Below are 15,948 nucleotides of genomic sequence, written 5' to 3'. Positions count from 1 at the left end.
AATCAAATTAAGACAATTTATGACAAAAAAAAATGGTGGACATGAGTTCCAAATTGTGTTTAATCAATGAGCTCCTTAAGTATAATATATACATGTACACACACATACATTATATATATATATATATATATAATGTATTATATATATATATATATATATATAAATATAATGTATTATATATATATATATATATATATATATATATATATATATATATATAAATTAAAAATCCTCTGAATCAATCTCAGCTCAAGTGGTTTAGTTGTGAAGACAAAACCTGACTAATAAAGATTAATTATCCGCCGCTTCCCTCAAGATTTTCTATTTTATTCAATTAATGAGTCAAATAATGTTAAAAACTTGATGATGCTTGACATTTTGTTCTATAATGCACATTACACACACTCATGCAGAAAACACACATTTTGAAACAGTGGTTTATTTTTCCATGTATGTTAACACATATGAATGTTTGGGTGTGAGTGTGTGAAGTTTACCTTGCACAACAAAATTAAAGTATAGTTATGTTTATCACAGACCAGAATATGAGATGCCCCCCTCAAAAAACTTTAGATTAATCAAAATTAATAATCATTATAACAACATCACAATGAGTTCATCGTGATATTGCAGCTGGACCCACTATGAGTTCCTGTGTTTTTTATTTCTAGGCTATTTACATCATGTAGTTTTTGTGTAAAGACACGCAGTACATGATCAGCATTAAACAGCCTGTGCAAAGCTTTTTAAATGCAGTCTATAGTATTAGAATATGAGCAGGGTCATTCTGTCGATTCATTCAGGGCTGCTCTGGGTTTAGTACAAACACAACACTAGTCTGTGGAGGTATAGTCTTGTCTCTTGGAAATGCAGAGAACAGCTTTCCTTAAGGCTGTCTTTGTCCTGTTTGCAAATGGCTAAAAGGGAAGAAAAAAAGAATACATAGAGTCAGTTCACAGTTTTATGAAAAGCAATGAAATCCTTATAATCAAGTGATGATAAACTTAATCGGTAACACTTTTGAATAACGGTCCATTAGTTAATATTAGTTAACTACTGTACTTTAGTTAACATGATCTAAGCAAGAACAATCCTTCTACAGCATTTATTAATCTTAGTTGATGTTCATTTCAACATTTACTAATGCATTATTTAAATCAAAAGTTGTGCTTGTTAAGATTAGTTAATGCACTCTGAATTAGCATGAACTAACAATGAAAAACTGTATTTGCATTAACTAACATGAACAAAGATGAATAAATACAGTAATAAATGTATTGTTCATTGTTTGTTCATGTTAATTAATGAATTAACTAACATTAACTAACTAAAGGACTATTATTCTAAAGTGTTACCACTTAATCTTTGTAAATAAGTAACGGTAGTGAAATTAAAGAGAGAAGCTTTAGCTCCATAATTAATCTAGACAGTCAAAGGGCTCACTCTGTGTATTGTGTTCATAACACCATTTAGTTAAACGGCAATATAAGTTAAAACGTAATAAGAATTCATTAAAAATTATTATAAAGTCTCAGCTTTCACTGCTAACTACGTTAGCGATATCGCTAGCTATTATTAATAGTCTGACACTGGTGGTTAATTAAGCTGTCAAAAAAATGTTAAAAATGACCAAAAAACATCGAGAAAGAACAGCTGAGTCTTACATGTGAAAGATAACACCCCGAGATCTGTTTTTATTATCGTGTGACGGTTTGTAGGTGTCTAATCTGTCGATGAGTCAGGTACGTTTTCTTTTGTCCTGATGTGAGTTGCCCGCTCCAATATGGCGGCGACGTTGACGTGCGGTCGAGCGGCCAATGGTATTTATATGTCTATGCACGTGACCACTTGACAGCGCAAATCCCGAAACCGAGATCAATGTTGCTGGTTTTGCAAACTAAAAGTCCTAATATGATTGCGCCTAAATTTGTGCACGTGTACTCTTAATTTGTCAAATAAAATATATAACGTTGTTTATAGTTAAAATAAAGTTGCATAACATATAAACATATTATTGAAATAGAGTAATATATTATTCATTTGATTATTTTAGATGTTATAACAGAAGTTATGGCTTATCAAAAAATAAATTGTGCAATTGTAATTAGTTAATTATTCCTTATTTGTAGTATTTTGATTGTATATAATAATTATTATTCTTAGTATTATTATGTTTGCTTAACATTTAACCATCTCTAATCCTATTTCCCAGTGTTTGCATTTCTCTTCTGCTTCTTTTTTTTAACAAAGGAAAATAAAGTAAAACCTTATATAAACATTACCCAAACAATGAATCAGCACTGTAATTAATTTAATAATGGTGGTGGTGTTAGCGCAGTGGATAAAACGCATGCCTGTGGTGTGGGAGACCCGGGTTCGAATCCACTGTGAACCGCCAGTGTGTCCCTGAGCAAGACACTTAACCCCCAGTTGCTCCAGAGGCGTGTGACCTCTGACATATATAGTAATTGTAAGTCGCTTTGGATAAAAGCGTCAGCTAAATGAATAAATGTAATAATAATGGACTTGTTTTGTCAAGTGTCAGGGTCACCAGAGACGGGCTCTGGTGTCACTGTGGCCTAGGACTCTTATTTTGCTGTAATGTCGGTGTGGCTCCATGTTTTGTAGGCGTTTGTTGTTACTCTCTTCGCTCGGTTCCACGGAGAGGTTTTCATTTTCACGGTTGGATTCAACCAGAACAACAGTAATATGGATCCGGACATCGAGGACAAAACGCTGGAGCTGATGGTGCGTGCGGAACAGCATACACGACACGGTCTGAATATGTGATGCTCGTGCGGATGTTTATATTCGTTATAACGCATTATTACGCGGGCTAGAGAAGGAGGAGGACAAAAACACAACAGCGGCCCGAATAGATACAAAACATTCGGCTGTTATCATGTTGCGCTGTAAGGATTGATTCAAGTTGTATCATCAAACCGACTTTTCGCTCATGATTTGACGCGTATGTCGCGTGTGAATGTCGAGATTTAGGTTCGCTGGAGGAGCGGAGCGGTCATTGCGGCACCGCTGCGCCACTGCACGCGTCGTATATCACAGTGGTTATGCGCTTTATATATCATACACATATACACTTGACCAGGTGTATACGTTCTGTTTATGATTCTAAGATCACATACATTTGCACTTCATGTGTTGTATATAGTTTACATGTATATAGATTCATATATCTAGTAGTCTATACGCGTTTGATGTGTCAGTTTGATTCGCTTCATATCCCTTACGAAAAATAAACATGGTTTTATTATAGTAAAACTATGTTTTTTTGGCGTGTTGACTACCATTTGTATAACCACAGATTTACTACAAATACCATGGTTAAACTATGGTTAATTTAGCAAAACCATGGTTAATTTGTGGTTACCATGGTTTAACTATAGTAACCATGGTTTTTTGGTTTTATTTGTAGTAAAACCATGGTTAATTTTCATAAGGGATAGTTATTAATATATTTGGTTTATATGTTAAACAGTGTATACACGTTTAATAGGCTATATCACATTGCCTGTATTTGCTATACACTTTTTTTTTTTTGCTTCATCTATCACACAGTTTCATATATTAAATAATGCATATGTGCCTCATTAACGCATATAGATGATTTAATTTTCATATATTGAACAATCATTATTAAACAATCTGTATGTGCTTCATAAATCACAAGCAAACTATGTGCTTCATATATTAGACAATCTGTGCAAGTTTCATATATTAAACCATCTATATGTGCTTCATATATTGAACAATCTATTTGTGTTTCATATATTAAACAATTTATACGTGCTGTGCTTCATATATTAAACAATCTATTTGTACTTCATATATCAAACAGTCTATATGTGCTTCATATATTAAACCATCTATTTGTGCTTCATATATTAAACCATCTATTTGTGCTTCATATATTAAACCATCTATTTGTGCTTCATATATTAAACCATATTTGCACTATTTCACATTGTCTGTATAAACAGATGTAAACAATCTATTAGCGCTTCCTATAACATTTTGTCAGTATGAGCTTAATTTATTAAACAATCTATATGTGCTTTACAAATCTGATGCAAAATAAATTTAGTTTTCATACATTTCATCCAGTCTATGCTTTACATATGACACAGTCTATATGTGCTTCAATGTATGCGAACTATATGTCACATATTGTCTATTTACGCTTATTTTTTTCACACTCTATATATTCTTAAATGTCACATACAGTCAGTATGTGCTTATCTAAATGTGGGATCCAAATATACAGAATCTGTATGCGTTTCATATGCCATACACAACTTGTATGAGATTCATGTAAACAGTCTAATATGTATTTAATTCCACTTATATGTGTCCCGGATATCATTACATACAGTTTATTTACTTAATTTATCACTGTCTTCGTGTTTATTATAGGTTATACTCTATATGTAGTAATAATATGCTGTCTATAAGCATTGTGTTACAAAGTCTATTGTTTATGTCCACTTTGCATAAGAAACTAGGGCTGGGCGATATGGAGCAAAATATATATCTCAATATATTTTGCTATATCTCGATATACAATATATATCTCGATATCTTTACAGGAAAAATAACCCCCCAAAACTACTGCAAAAACAAATATGCCAAATATTACATGTTTAGGGCCCTATGAAATGTTTTATTTTTTTCTTCACCATATGTTTTATTGTTACCTAATTGTGTGTTTTAGCATGTGTAATTATTTAAATGCATAAAAAATATTTTCTTAAAATAGCCTTATGTGAAATGTTTTTTTTCCCTCTGAAATTCTGTGTATTTACATTTTTCTGGTTATCAAATGAAGGCATAAAACATTCATTTAATTTATCTTTTAATTATTGAAAATTAAGCAAACTTTATTTTTTGGTAAACAAAGGGGATTTACTATTTAAAATAAAACATGGAAGTAATGCTGTGTGATTATCCCTTAAATTATGTTCGTTTAATTTTAATAGTAGTAGTAGTAGTAGGTAGATTGTAGATTTCTGGCAAGTACTTTTATTTTGACGGGTTTACCTTTACAGTTGTGTATGTGATACTACAGTTATTCAAATCAAACGGTCAGATGCTCATGAAGTGACTCTCAGTGCAGTTCTGGAGATGTTCCTCATGTGTTCACGTCTTTATTCTGTGAGAGGAAATACACTGAAATGACCGCGAGCGTCACGCGTGCTTCCGTGTGTGAAATAAACGAAGACGCGCTTCTGCGCCATTCATTAACACAGACAGCAGAACATGCAGGATTCATATTTAAATAGACTTTTCCGGCTTAATATTTACAGATATTAGTCCATATCGCGATTTGATGTGACCTACTTTTGATTAATTAATTCAAAATTTGACAAATTCCATGACATTCCACAACTATGAATTACATTTTTATGACTGGATTCAGAATGGATATGTCGGAATCAGAATTAAATATAAACAATATATCAATATATACGATATGTCAAAATCCATATCGTGTTTAAAAAATATCTCAATATATTTTAAGTATCGAGATATCGCAGACCCCTATAAGAAACATCTAATAAATGCCTAATTCGTAATGCTTATGCTATTCATATTTACTAAAGTAAAAATTAAACTACACATCTGTCCCAAAATAGGTCATGCATAGTTGAATCAGAGTGTAAACGATGCACAAGGGGGTGTAACCACTAACTAGTTCAGTCTCACTAGATCTGCCATGATTATGCCAGTCTTCAGAAAAGAGAGCCTGGTTTGTTTTGAATGGGATTTGGAGTTTTGGATGCAGATCTATGAATGGTTATATTATTAGTGTGAGGTCTAGTAAAAGAGTATATCATGAAATGGCCAAAATGTCTTGTAGTGTAAAGGGATATTTTACACAGAAATTAAAATTCATAATTTATACTCTGCTTTGTTCTAAACGTGTGAGTTTCTTTCTTCTGCTGAACACAAAATAAGATATTTTGAAGAATGTGGGTAACTTAAGTGTTTCTGGCCACCATTTTTTCCTCCATACTATGGAAGTCTGTGAAGACTTTCTTCTTTTGTGTTCAACAAAGAAACACATACATGTTTGAAGGTGAGTAAATTATAACAGAATGTTCATTTTTAGGTGAACTGCATCAAATGAGCTCAGTGTTTTTAAATAATAATAATAATATTACTAATTTAAATTGTGTGTGTGTGTGTGTGTGTGTGTGTGTGTATACACACACACACACACACACACATCTCAAAAGTTTAGGATCAGAAAGACTAGCAATGTTTATTAAAGAAGGCTCTTATGCTCATCTAGGTTCTGCATTTATTTGATCAAAAATACATAAAAAAACAGTAATCTTGCAAAATGTTATTACAATATAAAATAATGATTTCTATTTTAATATCCTTTAAAATATAATTTATTTCTGTGATGCAAAGAATTTCCATTAGCAATAACTCCAGTATAAAGAGTCACATGATCCTTAAGAAATCATTCTAAAATGCTGATTTATTGTTAGAATTATCCGTGTTGGCAAAAGAGTTGTGCTGCCAAATATATATATGTTTTTGGAAACTGCAATACTTTTCAGAATTCTTTGAGGAATAAAAAGTTAAAAAGAACAGCTTTTATTCAAAATATAAGTCTTTTCTAACAATATTAATCTTTGCTATAACTTCTTAATTTAACACACAACTTTTTGTACAGTAGTTTATATTGTTAGAAAATATTTCTATTTTAAATAAATGCTCTTCTTTTTATTTTTATTCATCAAATATCCTGAAAAAAGTATCACAGCTTCCAAAAAAAATAAAAAAATTAAGCAGCACAGCAGTTTTCAACACTGATAATACATAAGCATATTAGAACGATTTCTGAAAGATCGTGTAACACTGAAGACTGGAGTAATGATCAATAATAATAATTACGTTTTTAAATAAAAAAATAAATAGTTAACCATCTTTAAATTTAGGGTTTAAATAACCAATTTTATCAATGTTTTAGTGAATTTAAATAATATTAATTAAAATAATTAAACGTATATAAAATAAATCTAAATAAATTATTAATAATATACAGTACAGACCAAAAGTTTGGAAACATTACTATTTTTAATGTTTTTGAAAGAAGTTTCTTCTGCTCATCAAGCCTGCATTTATTTGATAAAAAATACAGAAATAAAATGTAATATTGTGATATATTATTACAATTTAAAATAATTGTTTTTAAATTTATTATACTTTAAATTATCATTTATTTCTGTGATGCAAAGCTGAATTTTTAGGATCATTATCACATGATCCTTTAGAAATCATTCTAATATGATGATTCATTATCAAAGTTGGAAACAGTTCTGCTGCTTAATATTTTTTCAGAACATGTGATACTTTTTTAGGATACTTTGATGAATAAAAAGTAAAAAAAAAAAAAAAGCTATGTTTTTAAAATATAAATATTTTGTAATAACAATATACACTACTGGTCAGTAATTTGGGGTCAGTATTTTTTTTTTCTTTCTTTTTTTATAAAATCAATACTTTTATTCAGCAAGGATGTGTTAAATTGATAAAAAGTGATAGTAAAGAAAATATATTATTAGATTTTTTATTTTGAATAAATGCAGTTCTTTTTAACCTTTTATTCATCAAATATATTAGACAGCAGAACTGTTTCCAACACTCATAATAAATCAGAATATTAGAATGATTTCTAAATGATCATGTGATAGACTGGATGTTACATGTGACACTGAAGGCTGGAGTAATGATGCTGAAAATTCAGCTTTGCATCACAGGAATAAATTATTTTTTTAAAGTATATTCAAATAGAAAACTATTATTTTAAGTTGTTATAATATTTCACAATATGACAGTTTTTTCTGTATTTTTGATCAAATAAATGCAGGCTTGATGAGCAGAAGAAACTTCTTTCAAAAACATTAAAAATAGTAATGTTTCCAAACTTTTGGTCTGTACTGTATATATATAATATAGATACTAGGGATGCACCGATATAAAAATTTTGGCCAATATCGATAATCTATAATTCCTTATATGAAAGCCGATAACCGATTTGTTGGTCGATAAATCTAAATCCACATTTTTACATAATTTTTGAGAGCCTGATTACCAAAATACTCTCCCCATTAAAAGGTATTAAACACTTCAACATAATCAAACATAAAGCTGCCTTACAAATAAATAAAATAATGCTTAAATAATGGACACAAGTTACTGGGCAACATTACTTGCGTGTAAATAAAAAAATAAATCGGGCCGTGGACAGTGGTATAGCGGATCAGGGGACCTGACGATAAGATGATGGAGTGTGTTGAAAGAGGACAATCATGTAAGGACTATAGCCAGAGATACTGTCAAAATCATTAAAAAAAATTTCATTATTAAGAGTATTTGGCATTTCCAATTAATCTAGGCCTGGTCTTTTCTGGCTATTAGGTTACTTTTATTATTAAATTAATATTACAATTAATTTCCTTCGCAACAATTTTATAGCGCATCAACGCATAACTGACACACTGTGACTAAAAAAATAAAAAATAGAGAAATTAGGCTATTAGCTTATGCTACTCCTCACTGATAAAACCTGTTCAACACGAAATACATTTCTTCTCATTGTTTTCACTATGTTTGGGCCACAAGAGAAACATTAAAGAAATAAATTACTACATATATATATACCACTTATTAGGAGATTCATCTCTCATCATCTCTAGCTGTTAATACGTCATCAGATGCCGAAAGCGCCGTCAGTTTTTACTTTCACTATCATTGTGAAAGGCGTTTACCGACATAAGTTTGACTTGCACAAAGTTTGTATGTTGCTTATGTGATATCCTCTGGCTATTTCCTATTTCGTAGCCTATTTCCAATATTGCAATGCACCCGCGCTACAACCCGAATAGTCGGATGTGTCGTGGACACACTCTTGGCTCTTTGTCACAAACGTGCTGAAACACGGCACATAAACCCAAATAATTCACAACTTTTTTATTATGGTAATATTCTCTTTATAATATTATGTTTATGAAATTCCCAATTATAGTTAGCCTATTAATGTTGTGCTGAAGCTGTTCAAGCTGCGTGTGCTGAAGCTGAAGAGCTGAATGAACGCCGGTAAACTAAAGTGCTGCCAGCTTATTCAACACAGGGAAACGCATCATATATTCAGATATTTATACAACATAAATATAATATTACAACTTATATACGTACAAAAAGACCAAATGCACACGTGAACTCGAACTAAGTGAGGTGCTAATCAGAATGTGTAACTTCTGTTGTGGATGTGCTCTTGGCCCTTCCCACAACAATGCGCTGAAACACGGAAACCAAACCAAAAGAATTCATAACTTTTTATTATAATAGTGTTCTCATTATAATGTTTTATATATATATATATATATATATATATATATATATATATATATATATATATATATATAACAATCTCAGTCATAGTTAATGTTGTAAGCTGCTGTTTGAGCTGTGTGTGCTGAGCTAAATATGATCACCAGCAAACTGAAGCACTCTATTAACCCTCATAGCTTAACCAAATGCTTTCTATATGAGAATAATCTGAATTATATGCATAAAATAAACACAATATTACAAAGTACAGTTGCACAAGAGACTGTAAATGCACAAGCGAACTTAACTGTGCTAGTCGTGTGGATCCGTTGTGGATCTTTTAACAATGTGCTAAAACACGGGCAAAAAAAGATTCCGTTACATTATTTTACAGTAGCTAATAATCTCATTATAATATGACAGACTTGCCTTGCACATGTTGCAGTTCCCTGTATGTTCCTTTTCGAAGTGTTTCCAGTGATAATTCAAGCAATAAAAAACATCATAATGAACAGAGCGCATCTGAAGTGTCTCTGCAGGAAATAATGCATTATTTATCAGCTCTAAAATGTCGGCCAAATTTTCTTACTGGTTCGATAACGATAACAGAAAAATGTACATTTATCGGCCGATATCGATATGGTGGCCGATATATCGTGCATCCCTAATAGATACATTTAAATAAAAAATAATAATTAATGATAAATAAGCAGTTTACCATCTTTAAATTTGACTTCAGACTTCATTGAGTGTCATGCACAAACACACAGCTCAGCACTAGAGCATGAATGTCTCTAGTGTTTAAAGTTTGTGTCTTCACATATCCATACTCTTAACTAGTTCTCTGTACTAGTGCAGAAGGGGAGGAGCCTATTAGACCACTCCCTCTTTCCCTCCCGCTTACTCATAATTGTGTTTGTTGGTCCATGTAAAACACTGTCTGCAGGAATGTGTGTGTGTGTGTGTGTGTGTGTGTGTGTGTTGCTCACTGTTGCTCTAATGCTGTTTTTTCCTCTCACTTTCCTCACTGACTCTACTCTTTTCTCTTTTTCACACTGTTTCACTTGTGCGACCTTCACATCACTACTGTTTTTGTATTTGCATGCTGCTTTCTCTTTCTTTCTTTCTTTCTTTCTTTCTTTCTTTCTTTCTTTCTTTCTTTCTTTCTTTCTTTCTTTCTTTTTGTTTTGTTGATTTTTTTTTTCTATGTTTGTTTGCTTATTCCTTTGTTCATCAATATGTTCATCCTTTTGGACTTGTCCTTTGTTCTTTTCTTTCTGTCTTTCATTGTTTTCCTGGTTTACTGTTTCTTTCGTTCTGACTTTCTTTTGCTGGTCTGGTCTTTTGTTTGTTCTATACTTCTTTTCTCTCTGTTTTGCCTCCCGTTCTTTCTTTTTTTATTGCATATTCCCACTCTTCTCTCTCTCTCTCTCTCTCTCTCTCTCTCTCTCTCTCACAGTGTTCTTTGCCTCGTTCTGTCTGGCTGGGTTGTTCGTCGGTGGCAGAGAGTCTGTGTGCTCTCAGATGCCTGCAGAGCCTCCCGTCCTCCCGGGCCCACAACCAGGTTCTGCTCTACTCTTCTCTTCTCTCCACTTGTCTCCACTCCTCCCGTCTTTCTGTCCGTCCCATGCACTGGATGTGTGTATGTGTGTTTGGCTTCTTGTCTCTGGATGTGATTGGCTGATATAAATGGCTGATCTTTAAATTCATAGATTCATAGAAGTTTACTGGGCTGTAATTCAGTCAGTATAATTGGCCTTTTTTATTTTTTAATTTTTTTTTGAAAACAGAAAAGGAACTGCTGAAGAGTAGAGTGCCTGTCTTTCTTTTGGCTCTCTCTCTATTATTGTCTCTGCTTGCCTGATTGTCTGTGTCTGCTTTAGTCTTACCATCTCATATCTGATCTTTGTCCATTGAGAAACACACACATGCATTAAAAGTATATTAAACCGAACAATCCAATTATAATCAATCCTAAAGTGCCCCTGATAGTATTTATGGTCAGGACCATTTTATTTTAAGTATGCATCAAATTGATCAAATGCTACAGTAAAGACGCCACATCTTACAAAAGTTTTCTATTTCAAATAAATGTTGTTCTTTGAAAAGAATCCAGAAAAATAAAATGTATCATTGTTTCCACTAAAATATGAAGCAGCACAACTTCTTTCAATATTGATAATCAGAAATGTTTCTTGAGCAGAAAATCAGTATATCGGAATGATTTCTGAAGGATCATGTGACACTGAAGACTGGAGTAATGATGCTGAAAATTAAACTCTGATCACAGGAATAAATCACATTTTACAATATAATCACATAACCCTTATTTTACATTGTAATAATATTTCACAAAGCTACTGTTTTTACAGTAGGGGTGCACCAATCGAGATCGGCCGAACGTTAATGCGCATCTCGCCAGTAAAGCCGGTTATCTAATCAGCGGTAAATTCCATCAGGTGCGTGATTTCACATAGAGCAGCTGTTACTACACAGAGCCGTTGTTAACTGTCTAGTTGCGCAAATAAACGCTGATGAGGAACGTGGATTTGCGCAGCTTCTCGTTTAACAATGGCTCTGTGTAGTAACAGCTGCTCTATGTGAAATCACGCACCTGATGGAATTTACCACTGATTACAGAACCGGCTTTACTGACGAGATGCGCATACCGATCGGCCGATCTTGATCGGTGCACCCCTATTTTACAGTATTAATAATTTCAAACTTTTGGTAATGATTCCACAATGAAACCCATAATGCATTGCGCTGAAATAGATAAAGTAGAGAAGTCTTATAATAACATTTTTACCAAAAAGGTGTAGATAAAATAGTTCAGTATAACTAAAATGAAAGATTTTTCTGGTCGACTAGTAGTCGTTCATTTTAAGCTTTAGACAACTAATCGCACATTTATTAATAAACCATTTAAATCATGCTAATGGGGAAGTCGTGGCCTAGTGGTTAGACAGTTTGACTCCTAACCCTAGGGTTGTGGGTTCGAGTCTCCGACTGAGGTGCCCTTGAGCAAGGCACCAAACCCCAAACTGCTCCCCGGGCGCCGCAGCATTATTGGCTGCATACTGCTCTGGGTGTGTGTTCACAGTTTGTGTGTGTTCACTGCTGTGTGTGTGCACTTTGGATGGGTTAAATGCAAAGCACAAATTCTGAGTATGGGTCACCACACTTGGCTGTATGTCTCGTCACTTTCACTTTCATTGGCTACATGGCCTAATAAGTGATCAAGCACATACATAAAGCTTGCCTAAGCACATCAGCAGAAGAAATGATGATGAATGTCAAGAAAAAACAGTAAGGTTAAACTGCATTAACATTTTAATAATCTATTGATCAACTAGTGTTTTCTGTGATTTCGTCTTACGAAATGAATTCAACGACTCATGATCTCCACAGTATAGATGCGCCTGCTTCCAAGTTTCATATGGATTACATAATCTGACAATATATATTAGGGGTGTGCACGGATAGTCGAACATTCGAATATTTGTTCTGCTCTAATTATTCGATAAATTAAAATGATATTCGAATTTCGCTATATTTTTGCTCGCCATAAAAAAAAAAAAAAATCCACAATAAAATCAATTGGGTAACTTTCTGTGATTCTCCACGGCATATTTGAAGATGTATGCAAGCAAAAAATCATTAATGAATGAATAAGAACTGCGGGGGGTGTCTGCGGTCTTGGGTGACGGGATGGGGGACTTATGATATTAGACTTCGTTAGTCTGCCACAAAAAAACAATAAAATCATGAACTCAAATGTCATTTGTAAAAAAACAAAAACAAAAAAAAACAATGACTGTTGTCACAGTGTGTAAATCGGACCTTTCTGTAACGCTAACGCCAATAAGCTTAAACGAAAATAACAAAATAATTGTGTAGCGGAGTATTTTTTTGTACAACGTGCCACGAACTATCAATCATTCCTGTATGCGTGCATCGCTGTCCTCCTCGCAGCTGCAGCAACTTGCGCTCTCTTCATCAAGCTTTAAAACAAAAAGGTGACAAAAATGTCGTATTGTCTTTGTGCATATAGATTAATTAGATAAATGAATATCTAAATTCGTGCCTAGCCGCTTATGGTATTTTTTTTAGAACTTTTTTAGAAAACGAAAAAAGTTTTCGGGAAGTCGTGGCCTAATGGTTAGAGAGTCGGACTCCCAATCGAAAGGTTGTGAGTTCGAGTCCTGGGCCGGCAGGAATTGTGGGTGGGGGGAGTGCATGTACAGTTCTCTCTCCACCTTTAATACCACGACTTAGGTGCCCTTGAACAAGGCATTGAACCCCCAACTGCTCCCCGGGCGCCGCAGCATAAATGGCTGCCCACTGCTCCGGGTGTGTGTTCACAGTGTGTGTGCGTGTGTTCACTGCTCTGTGTGTGTGCACTTTGGATGGGTTAAATGCAGAGCACAAATTCTGAGTATGGGTCACCATACTTGGCTGAATGTCACTTTCACTTTTAGAAAAAAGATGCTGCAGCCAATGAGCAGCTGGCGGGGGCTGGTTGCAGGACGACTCAACCTCCGCAGACAGTTTTTTTAATGTTTATCAGAAAATAACTACTAAAGATTTTGCTTTAGTATAATTTTTGGGACAATTAGGGCCAGATTCGGGATTCGGGACAACAGTTTAGATTCCGGGACTGTCCTGAATTTTTCCGTCTGGTCACCCTAATGCCCACTCGTCGGAAAAGGCTGAGCCAGTTCTTCAGCGATGATTACAGAGAGTCTAGCCGAGACGAGTGGGAACAGTTCTTGCTGGAGCCATGTATTCCACCAGATGAGGATCCAATTCAGTGGTAAAACGAAAACACGAAGCGCTTCACAAAACTTATTCGCTTAGCACACCGAATTGTGAGTCCCGACAACGTCTGTGCCATCAGAGCGCGTTTTCTCTGTGGCTGGCCTTATTGATAACAGACTAGGAGCCGACTTTCCCCCGATCATGTTTACATCCCTGTGTTTCTTAACAAGAACATGTAAAACAATAGAATAAAAAAGAAAAAAAGATTTGCTGACATTTTAAAAGTTTCAAAGTTAAGTGTAAGCTAAGTTCTGTACAATAGCCTAATTGCTGCAGGCTGCTTTATTTACGTTTTTTCTTTGTTCACTTTTTTTTTTTTTTTTAATCTGTAGTTGTTTGTTTGCACGCATTGTTAAAGGTTTTCAGCTACAAAACACGGTGTTTAATGTTCAAGCTTATTGTAAGCTTGTTCAAAAATTACGGAAACAATAAATGTTCCTGAAAATAACGTCGGTCTCATTAAACTTAATTTAAATAAACGAATATTCGAATATTTGTTTTTTGTGAGCTCAAATATTCGAATGTGATATTTGAGGAAAACGCCCATCCCTAATATATATACTTTTCTTCAGATTTGAATTGTTTAATTTGAAAGTAGCCATTTCACTCTGTAAAGATATGTTTAACGCGCAACTGTTCAGTTTTTACACTCCGCATAGACTCTTGAATAGCGCACATTTTTCTAGATTAACATTAGATTGAGCAGCCATGTAAAGTTGCTACTACTTACATATTTCAGATGATAAGCCATAGTTGAGGTGTTTGGATGTACTGTATTACCACAAAATCCAGCCGTTAACGATCTGCCCATCACAGACTGCATGACCTCACTACTTCCTACTTCTCGTCGACTAATGTTTAGTCAACTATAAGGGGGCAGCCCTAACTGAAATATAGTATGAGTAAACATTCACATATCATGCCATTTTCTTTGCAACACTCTATTGCTTATCTCACATTCAACTGGCAGCTCATAGTGTTGTTGAAACAGACAATCTGTATTATTTGTCTGTGCTTGGATATTGGATGATGTTGTTAGTTGATGTGGTTTTCTACACTTGAACTGACAGAACTGACTTCATACATTCATTAAATCCACCAAAATACCGGCTAATTTAAATTCAAAATAAAGTGAACATTAGTGAAGAGAAAAGATCCTGCTGCATTTGAACATTGACTCAGGCCACATGTGTTTAAGGAGGGATTTTAGTAAGCAGTGTGTATTTACACCAGGTCTCATTGGTCTGTCTTTATCTTTGTGTTTCACTGTTTGCTATGTCAAAGGTGCACATGCATGTACTTGTTTTTTTTAACCCTTTATGTGATTAAGACTGCTTAAACACACCATGCTGACCAGTTCAATTAATGCAACAGTTGAGCCATCTATGAAGCTCCGCCTACTCATCCTTAAACTCCTCCCCTCCCGCATTTATGTTCTTTTTGTGATGGTTGCAGTGGAACTGACAGAAGATTCAAAGTTCTCACAGACATCAGATTAGGGGTTATTGAGAGTTGAATCTGTTTGTTTATGTTTGCCGTCTCTGTGTGCATGTTAAATTGCTTGTGTTTGAAATGTTTTACCCAGAATGCACTATTCGGACCGATTCTTTTCCTGTTTTTCAGTCAGACACGATTACCACCTATCGCTCTCTCTTGTGTGTCTCTCTGTAGAGCATGACTGTGATGGAATCACAGAATAACACAGATGACATCTCACCAAAGAAGACAACAGTGTTTAAGGTCTGTGTGTGTGTGTGAAAAATA

At 34.0% G+C, this 15,948-nt stretch overlaps 1 protein-coding gene across 4 annotated transcripts in view; it reads left to right on the top strand.

Moving 5' to 3' along the window:
* The first annotated feature begins 2,613 nt into the window (after window positions 1–2,613).
* fbxw11a (F-box and WD repeat domain containing 11a) overlaps window positions 2,614–15,948 on the top strand; it is a 33,390-nt gene continuing 20,055 nt past the window's right edge. The window contains exons 1-3 of one of the 4 annotated variants that reach the window (XM_059522062.1): window positions 2,614–2,748; window positions 10,823–10,927; window positions 15,856–15,924. In XM_059522062.1, coding sequence (XP_059378045.1) covers window positions 2,710–2,748; window positions 10,823–10,927; window positions 15,856–15,924 — 213 coding nt within the window. In that variant the 5' untranslated portion in view covers window positions 2,614–2,709. Of the gene's footprint in view, window positions 2,749–10,822; window positions 10,928–15,807; window positions 15,925–15,948 lie in introns of those variants that run through there. The other 3 variants (XM_059522063.1, XM_059522064.1, XM_059522065.1) reach the window with 3 other exon arrangements.

This window comes from Carassius carassius, chromosome 33, assembly GCF_963082965.1.
Source record: "Carassius carassius chromosome 33, fCarCar2.1, whole genome shotgun sequence".
Lineage (NCBI taxonomy): Eukaryota > Metazoa > Chordata > Actinopteri > Cypriniformes > Cyprinidae > Carassius > Carassius carassius.
This window is presented reverse-complemented; position numbering and strand designations above follow the sequence as displayed.